The sequence below is a fragment of the Saccostrea echinata genome, unplaced genomic scaffold, assembly GCF_033153115.1.
Source record: "Saccostrea echinata isolate AGI-Se365-2 ecotype Australia unplaced genomic scaffold, CSIRO_AGI_Sech_v1 ptg000001l, whole genome shotgun sequence".
NCBI classification, from domain to species: Eukaryota; Metazoa; Mollusca; class Bivalvia; order Ostreida; family Ostreidae; genus Saccostrea; species Saccostrea echinata.
Genome location: NW_026889750.1, coordinates 3844175 through 3854077, shown reverse-complemented (window position 1 = coordinate 3854077; position 9903 = coordinate 3844175). Strand labels below are relative to the sequence as shown.

At 31.0% G+C, this 9903-nt stretch overlaps 1 protein-coding gene across 1 annotated transcript; it reads right to left on the bottom strand.

Annotated features, from left to right (window-relative positions):
• Window positions 1-2543: 2543 nt before the first annotated feature.
• LOC133183431 (protein phosphatase inhibitor 2-like) lies at window positions 2544-9820 on the bottom strand. Its single transcript, XM_061318394.1, has 4 exons — window positions 9545-9820; window positions 7561-7773; window positions 6986-7074; window positions 2544-6121 (listed from the first exon to the last, which is right to left on the bottom strand). Exons 1-4 carry the CDS (start codon window positions 9637-9639, stop codon window positions 5922-5924), a joined length of 597 nt encoding a protein of 198 aa, XP_061174378.1. The 5' UTR covers window positions 9640-9820; the 3' UTR covers window positions 2544-5921.
• Window positions 9821-9903: the final 83 nt, after the last annotated feature.

The following is a 9903-nucleotide window of genomic DNA, read 5'->3' as shown; positions in this document are numbered from 1 at the left end:
ATATACATGTTGAAGAATTATTAAATTTTTAATCATTTCACTTTGGGATTTAAATGATATCTTGAGCTAAAACAAAAGGAAGATTGAGATTGAATATAAATATATTTTGTGTAATATGTTAAATGCATTGTATTTACTTATTGGGGGTGTAACATCTATTTAGAAATAATACCAGTAACTCAAGGAACAGGTTACATATTTGTGCAAACTACACACCATCTCTATTATGTAAATATATATATATATATATATATATATATATATATATATATATATATATATATATATATATATATATATATATATATATATATATATATACCAAAAATGTGGAGGGTTGGATTTTTCTATTGTCTTGGCCAAAGTAATTTTAACTTGTTTTTATTTAGAACATTTTGAACCAAATTTGGGTAGCAATGTCCTGTCTATTGATTAAAATCAAGTCAGATATCATCAGAGGGTAACCTATTCTGATCTCCATCACACACAAGTAAATCAGAATGATATTTTGAAATCAATACCAAGGTTCAGCTTGTCCTTGATTTATAACCTTGGAGGTGATAAATAAGAGACCCATGAGCCTTAAGGGTCACCAGAATATCATGAGTTTCTCTATAGTCAATGATTTGACCCACTGATCAGTCCATCATGGGATTTGGGACTCATGTGACAAGAATTTTACTATTTGGTGAGGCAATGTACCTGAATATCTAATAATTTGATATCCAGCTTTTAAAGGTGCTTGGACACAGATTTGAAGTTAATATTTTCTCAAATTTTCTGTATAATTTCATGACTTATATGTTGCTATAACATTTCATACTAAAATATAATAAAAATCTTATTTCATCTCGTAGTTATTGAAACTTCAAATTTCTGAACGCGTTTGATTGACACATCCTTGCACTTTCACAAATTTTAATTTTATTCTTAATACTTAAGAAAAGTGGCAATTTTGTTGTGTATTAATGAAAAATATAAAAACTTTAATCCAGAAAATTCAGAGTAGAAATATTCGAAAGCAAAACCCACTCACAGTATTGTCAGTCCGTGTTCAGTGGTGTGTGCAGACTTTAACAATTGAACACACCCGGTGAATCGTAAACATTAACAATAACAGAGCTCGTGCCCTGTTTACAAAAACAGTTTACGTTTCACGGGTGTATTCAATTTGTTAAACTCTGTACATAACACTGAGCACAAGCTGACGATATTAGTGAGGGGGTTTGCTTTCGCACATTTCTACTCTGAATTTTCTGGATTATAGATGTAATGTTTTTCATTAATACACAACAAAATCGCTTCTTTCCTTAAATATCAAGGATAGAGATAAAATTTGTGAAAGTGCAAGGATGTGTTAATCAAACGCGTCCAGGAATTCGCAGTTCCAATAATTTCCAGATAAATTAAGTTTTTAATTATAGTTTCGTGTGAAATGCTATTGCAATATACAAGTCGTCATATCATACAGAAAATTTGAGAAAATATTAACTTCAAATCTGTGTCTAAGCACCTTTAAAATTTCACCAAGTGAAAAACTATACCCTATGGCCAGAATCCTGAACCCTGGGGTCACAAATTTGCTTAAAAATTGTAATTACATCATTATATTAAATTTTGCAATTGAAAATTTTGTTCCTCAAAGTCTAGGAGTAAAGTTCAAAAATTTTTAATATAAAATGCATTTCTTTTCCCAATCCTGAAGCTTTAACCCTGAACTCAGGGGTAATGAATAACTGCAGTTTTAGTCAAATGTATCAACAATTTGAGACTTTTTGATGTCCAAGGAGAAAAGAAGATTTTTGAAGAAAAAATAAGCTTTGTTCACACCTCTCAGACCATGAAATTTTACAATTTTCTTCAAAGAATCTTTTTACAAAAATTGTTTCAGTTGATACAGAGAAGGTGCTGGAAATGTTCAAAAGTCCACAACCAATATCATAGACAAAGCATAACCAAGGACAAACACACAGCAATAGGTTATCCAAACGACTCAAGTGACCCTTTGTTTACATCTGTTGAGAATGACCGATTCTGATTATCTTCTTACTTCTGAAGTTTCCATCCTCACAATGTCAGGAGTCCTGTGTCAACTCATTATGATTATCTCTTCCAGCTTCACAGTTAAATCAATTAGGATGAGATTTTTTAAATGCAACTTGGTTACAACCTTTAACCTTGTAATTGGCAGATCAATACTTTATTTTGGATTTGACCTTTTCAAAACATCACATTTCATATACAATCAGGATAATATGCCATCAAAACCTTGAACTTTGTAATGAAACAAACTGATATCAGCTTTTGCAGATGTCCCTATATGATTAATTCATCATACTTCAAATTTCCAACACAAAAGTCACACACTACTTTGCTCCAAAGTACAGTTCCTGTCAACCTTATCATAAGTTACTTTATTACCATACCATCTCTGGTTGAAGAAGCACATCTGAACACTTAAAAAATCAACTTCTTCTTCAACACTATACTCTCCTGGTCGTCCCAAGGCCTGGTTTATTTAGATTATAAAACCATTAAAACTGTTCAGCCAGTTCTTCAATTTTATTACAAATAATACTTTTTTTTCTGATTTTAATATTAATGCACTCCTTTGCACCAGCAGCTAGCCTATTACACTTATTTGACAATTAATTGATAAATAAATCTATATCAAGTCTCACAATTCTCAAAATTTACAGGTATTTATAGAAATGGTATATACAAAATAACACTTTTAACTAAAGATCAATACAATGAATTTTTTTAAATAAATTTGCAGAAAAGGAACAAATAAAACATTCATAAAACTTTCATTAAAACAAAAAATTATTGTCTAATACCATACAAGTTGAATTTTTACCAAGACGCAAATTTAGCTATTTATCAGCAAAAATTGGTATATATTTATAGGGAGAAATAATTTTAGCGATTTTATAATGTCAAGGAAGATAGCTATAACAACCTATAGATAAGGAATAAATTGTTAGTGATATTCAATTTTAGAGATCTCAAATAATAATAATGCCAAAATTGAATCCTAGCTAAGAATATTCTGCTTATACGGTATAACAATGAACAAAATTCTTCATATATTTTTATTTGCATATCAACTGGTATATTATGAAAAAAAAAGAATGAAGTGTATCATTTTTTTGATTACCAAAAAAAAAAAAAAAAAAAAAATCCCCTCTTTAATAAACAGAATAACAAGACCAAGACCAAGTTAAGAATCACTTATACCTTTAAAGTACGCTCTCCTCGCTTTAACTGTATGATCTTTAACTTTTTACAAAAGTTACAGGTCAGAAACAAAATAAAAATGTGTGTCAGAAAAGATTTGCATAAATATTGCAATTTTTCTCTCACATTATGCTTTCTGGTAAATTAAAAGCACTGTTTAGGATCTGCTCCTGTGAAAGATTATACACATATTTCTATTGATAAAGTTGAGTAATTTTAATATTTTAGAGGGGAACGTTGTAGACTACTCCCCTATTTCAAATCACTGCTGGCTTTAATAAAGCCAAGAAACTTTACAAAATAGCACTTTAGAAAAGGACCTTGAATATGGTTGAACCATATGGAGGTGATGTATGTCCCATCTTCCAGTTTTTGAAGTTTTAAGGCTATACATAAAAAGCAACTTTACATCAATAAATAATGTTGAGCTTTTAAGAATATAAAAGGGGTGAGGTATCTTTTATCATGCCCAACTAGTGAAGTAGAAATATAAACAAAGCACTATAAAATATGGGAGAAATAAGACTCACAAATAGACTATGTGTCCCATATATTGAAGAAGAGACACATTTGAGGTCACTCTGTTTAAAAATTAAAACCCCATTGTAAATAATTTTCAGCAATATTTGTAAATTAGTCACTGAATCAAACTCTACTGTCTAAATGTTCAAAATTAATATTAATGGAGATACATGTAATAAAGCACTTAGTCTAATAACTATAATTTGAAAAGAAAAAAAGAAGCAAAATAACAAAAATATATCCATGTCTATGGCTTCTTTAAGAATTACAGGTATATTTGCAAAGCTTTTGAAACACACAACCTGTATATTAAAACAAAGCAACTGTGTCAAACTTATACTCTTAAAACTAAACTAAATCTGTATTAAGCTTAGGTGTAATGTTCAGGCAGAACTGTAGTAGGTATATATATACAATAGTCTTTATAGTATGCTAATAAAATTATGCATTTATTTAAGCAAACACATATACTTTTTCCCCAATCCTAGTAGATTATATACACCACTTTCCAGTCACAAATTTTCAACAAACCAATGATACACATTAAATGGACATAATTACAGTTGTAATCTTTTCATATAGCATGCTGTTTACAAAGCTATTTTAAATTTTCACCGCATATGTGAATCAAAAATGGGGGGAAAAAATTGTACGTAAAATCTTAGTACATGTACATTGATTGATTGATTGTTTTGGGCTTGCACTAAGATGGCAATATTTCAGCCATTAATTTTTTTCTGTGGTAAAATCTTAGTTTTTTAAAAAAGAGTAGTCATATTTCTGTAGTATTAGAGTGCATTTTGTGCAGGTCATTATAAATTTAATCTTTGATGTGCTTTGGCTAATGATTTTGTCTTGTGTTATAGAGATATATCTATACTCTTCCATGATGTCACGGTTCAAGACAATCAATTTACGAGACTGACTTTCAAAATATTAATAAAATACCTTGGTGTGCATTCAAGTTTTCATATATTAAGGCTGATGTGTCTCAGTCAATTGGTACATGTAGATGTATGATTAACAGTACTGTAAAGTCCAAAATAATCAATTAATATTAAATAACACTGCAGCATCTCAACCTCCTCCCCCTTTCTTATGTCTAACCCCATGTTACAATTATAAATCGTTACATTGTACTATATTCCACACATATACCCAACACTGCATTTGTGTAGAAGTTTACACAAAAACTAGCCATAAATAAATGATATCCTGAAGTAGAAATCACATTTGCATAATGTTTGACTGATCCTTAAATGAACTACAAAAACAAAACGAAAAAATAAAAAAAACAAACAAACAGAAAACTGCTCAACTAATGGAATCAAATAAAAGATGCAGAACAAATTAAGGGACTACAGATATGTATCACAACATGGGACAATATTTGCACTTTAAGTATTAAATACATTTAACTATGGCCACTAAGACATGTTTTCGGTGCTATATATACTCAATTTCATCCATACCTAATGAGATTCTCCAGACAAAAATACAGTTCTCAATACATTTCCACCCAGGAATGAAATATTATGGTGATGTACTAATTACAGTACAGTATTCTGATCTTATTATTTAAAATTTATTACACTAGATGAATCTTTTCAGAGCCAACATCACGTTAATATTACAAATGTGACAAAAATTGTAATAATTCATAATTTGTTACATGATTACACGATAATCAATTGAAATGGTCCTTGCTGCTGAGAAAAGTTAAGATGTCTCCCTTTCCTGAAAAACTGTCCAAAAACAACTGTTGGCAGAAATCTAGTGTACAGATGTCTAGAATTATCATTGTTGGCACAGTGATGCATGAATATGAAGTAAAATCCTTTACTATGGCAAGCAAAAAATATGAAAGCATATAATGGAAAAAATGATGGAAAAATGTTTTGCAAAATTTTCAGGTCTTTAAAATGCTGCTTGGGTACAAAACATGTGTTAACTAATTTGTACAAGGAAATGCACACGTTTCACAAGAAATCGTTGTCCATGTAGAATGACCTCTGTTATTGTACACTTTATCAAACCTTGCAATTCGAAAGGGGGAAATTTGCAAAAAAGCAGATTCTAATGGAAAATTATCAACCACTTGACTAAATATTAAGTACAACTGAGTTATGAAAAATAGGATCCATGGCATTAATTTTAAATTAACTAGATCCCTTTATATTGTTTTCTTCCATAGGCTGGATGACTTCACTATTGGTGGTTTCTTCCTTCGTCCCATTTTCTTCTGTGTCTTCTTCATCATCTTCTTCTTCCTCTTCTTCCATCAATTGTTTGGCGAGTTTAACAGCTTGAAATTCATTGTAGTGCAGTTTCCTTTTCTGCTCAAATTGTTTTCTTTTAGCTACAATTATAATAATTAAAGAATGTACACAAGTTTTTTTTTTTTTTGTGAATCAATAAAAAGGGACAGATTTATTTTTGCTTTTGAAAGGAATAATTGGTTTTCAATAATAGCTTTTACAGTTTTTATACATGAAAGATATCTGCTGCACATTGAAATAGACGAATTTCACATTTACGAAAGTTATTTCCCTTTGTGGGGTCAATCTGGGGTCAACTGGCTCAAGACATTGTTTTCCCTTTATAACATTATCAACTTTTGGGGGCAATACCTCGCAAAGTAAATCCGTTTGAATATGTTCATTATGTTTTTCATGTTGCCCCATACTAAGGCAATTCAGGAATGGGTCAAAATTGTCCGATTCCATTTTTTAACAGGTAAGTTACAAAGGATATAGTGACAAAAATGAGTGTTACGCCGACAACGGGAGATAGCTCTTAAGAATGTGAAATTTGTCTATTCTGAACAATCATGAGGTTTAAACTGCAGCATTTATGATTTATTACACATCATATTACCTACAAAGGAAAGTAAATTCTTATATTTTTTTCCCCCCTTAAAATATCAAGATATTCTTTTACACATTGTTCTATGACAAATGTACACTTATTACAGGGCAGGGTTGTCCTTAAGAATTAAAATAGCAGGGGACATTAAAAGAGTAGAAGGGGATCTCTGCTAACAGGGGACTGAGAGGAGGAATACCAAAGTAACCGTGAGGATTATGTCATTATAGGCGGGGAAATTTCCCGACCCCCGGTCTTAGGGACAACCCTGCAGGGGATCTATAAAGAATACCAATCACAGCTAATATGGGTCTCATCAGAAAAGAATCTACTGTTCATGCTTAATTTAACTCCTCACCCCTTTCCTCCTCAGTTTCATTCTCATCCTCAGAGGAAGAATCCTCCTCACTGAAAGATGTTGATCTAGGTCTATGTGTCTCAGCAAGTCTACAATAATGTAATGTAAGCCTTACAAGTTTTTATAATACCATTTACACAAAGCAGGTACAGTTTATATCAATGTTATGTATGCTTATCACTTATCACGTATCACTTAGTTATACACACTCACAATCCAAGTACCAGTATCTACAAGGAAACCTAATTGAAAAACAAATTGCATATGTTAACTAACTTAACTTGTATATACATGTACTTAATTGACACCTTGAGAAGATGCAATATGCAAAATGAAAACTAATTATAATAATAGTAAAATATCCATAATAATCAATAGCAACAACCTAACTCCTAACCCTCTCCACCCCCATCCACCCCTCTCCAACCCCCCTCCCACCCCAAAAAACTAAACACATAGATACACAATGGGATAAAAAGCGAATATGTGTTTAATCATATCAAAGAACCTCATTCACAAAGAATATTGGTTACAGTGCTGTTTTAATTGCCTTATTTGAAACAGATTATTGTTACCTGTTAGCAATGTCTTCCGGGAGGAGGTCTCCCATCGTCCCAGAACCACTCTTACTGGCTTTCTCTTCATCATCATCATCGTCTTCCACATCTGAATATTTGCTGTAGGGAGTTGGAGGCTCATCAATTTTCATGTGACCATAGTCTTTGTCAGGGGGATGGTGTGTGGCTAATATATTCATTTCATCCCACTTCATCTCTTTGTCTTTTTGCCTAAGAAGTACAATATTTGTATTAAAAAGAAAATCAAATTTGATGAACAAAAATTTTCAAACATTGCCATTTGTCAGACTCACTTATTGTGTAGTGGGAGTGGGATATCATAAAAATTCACATCATATATTTTTTTTCTCAATTAAATTTTTTTTCAATATTGGGATACTAACAATCTTCCTTACTTATGCCTAAATTTTGTTTTCTTGACAAAAAAAAAAAAAACAACAACAAACAAACAAACAAAAAAACAAAACAAAACAAATAAACAAAAACAAACAAACAAACAAACAAACAAAACATGATTTATATTCACTTTCCTCATTTCAAATTTGTTGATTTTTTTTTTTTTTTTTTTTTTTTGCGATCTATAGAACAATGGATTTACATTTGAATCATCCACAAATGATTAATTATTACATAGCCAACGTAGAGAATGTTTTTAAAAAATGCTGATATAATGGAAAATGATGGCTAAAAAGTAAATCTGCCAGAGTTTATGCTATCTGGTTGTGTGACTTCATACAAACAAATGAACAAATACCAAATGGACAACAGCAGTTATGTCAACTCTGTGATAGAGATAGACAGTTACTGCATGAGTAACAAGAGTCAGTGTATAACTACTACAAGTATTACAGATTTTTCCTCTGTATTCTGTAAACAGGGCTGATACCTTCAGAAATCAGACTTTTACTGTGAAGTAATGACCACAATGATAACATAAAAAAAAATTTAAAAATTTTGAGAATTATTTTATAATGAAAGCTTAAATGATAAGTATTCAAGTGTCACTCACCATATTTTAAATTTTCCTGTATTTTAATCATGTTAATAGATTTAAAAAAAAATGGAACAGTATTCCATATACAGTTTTCCAACTTTATCTGGAAAATGTCAATATTTCTTTTTTTATTTTTTAAATAGGAAAGTGGGTGGCCAGGGTGGGGGAGAAGTTGGCAGCTAAATTCTAATTTGAACTTAGGTTTAAAAGTATCCCTGTTCTTTCCAAATGGAAGTTTTAACTTTATGTCCAGAACTTAACATTTTTTTCAAAGGAGTGTGCAGTAAGGAGGTGAAAAGACTGTTAGGTATGTTAAGAATTTGGGATACATCCAGAAAACAGCTTTAATATATTCAATGATCATCATCATGCTTTACAAAATGTTATTTATGCAATAAACGGATGCATTATTTATGCAAACACATTAAAAATTCACATTAAGCATATATATCCTAATTTGAGTATTTCACTTATTCAACGTGTTCATAAAATCCTTAATTTGTTGATTGCTTGCATGTACTAATTGAACTATATTTCTCTCAATACAGGATCTAAAACTTATAAACCAAGATTCGTCAGTTTTGCATACATAAAATTATAGTGAATCTTACATGAATATGTACAGCATAAGTTAAGTTTTCCTTCCTATAAAAATTTTAACCATGGTTAACACAGGGCTATCATTTTTAAACAGAGCAAAGCTTACAAAGCCCAAATTAAGATTAACTACAGGATAGATGCTATTCTAGTTTGGTTGTCCAATGTTTCTCCAATATTCAAGTCCATACTCTAATTTACAATCACACAGTCACAGTACCAGTCTGAGTCATTACTCAACTGAAAGTGAGCAACTTAACTGTCAACTCTCTCTCGACAAATCTTACAACATAATTTTGACAACGAAGATAGATACTAAATATATATATCACATAACATTTATTTTGTATTAATCATAAGTGTAAAAAGGGAAAAACAAAACAAGCATACTCCTTCATTGCCTTGTGTTTTTCATGGTCAAAGCTCGAGGAAGACTTTAAAATTCCTTTCACGGGTTTCTTCGTGTCGGTCATATCAGTCGCCATTCTACCCTTTCCACTTATTCCATGTGTTATAAACGTCAATGGATAAATCCCAATGTACACCTCTAAGCTTTCTGCAGAAATTCAGGGAGTCACGAAGCAATATATGCAGATGATTTATTTATACTGAAGATTTCCACCAATCAAATTTTCAGTGTCAATCGATCTTTCGTGATGGAACAAGTTAACTTGTTCTGCAACCATGTAAATAATCTATCTTTCGCCATATCACTGTGAAACAAAAGCATTATATAATATGTTGACCAA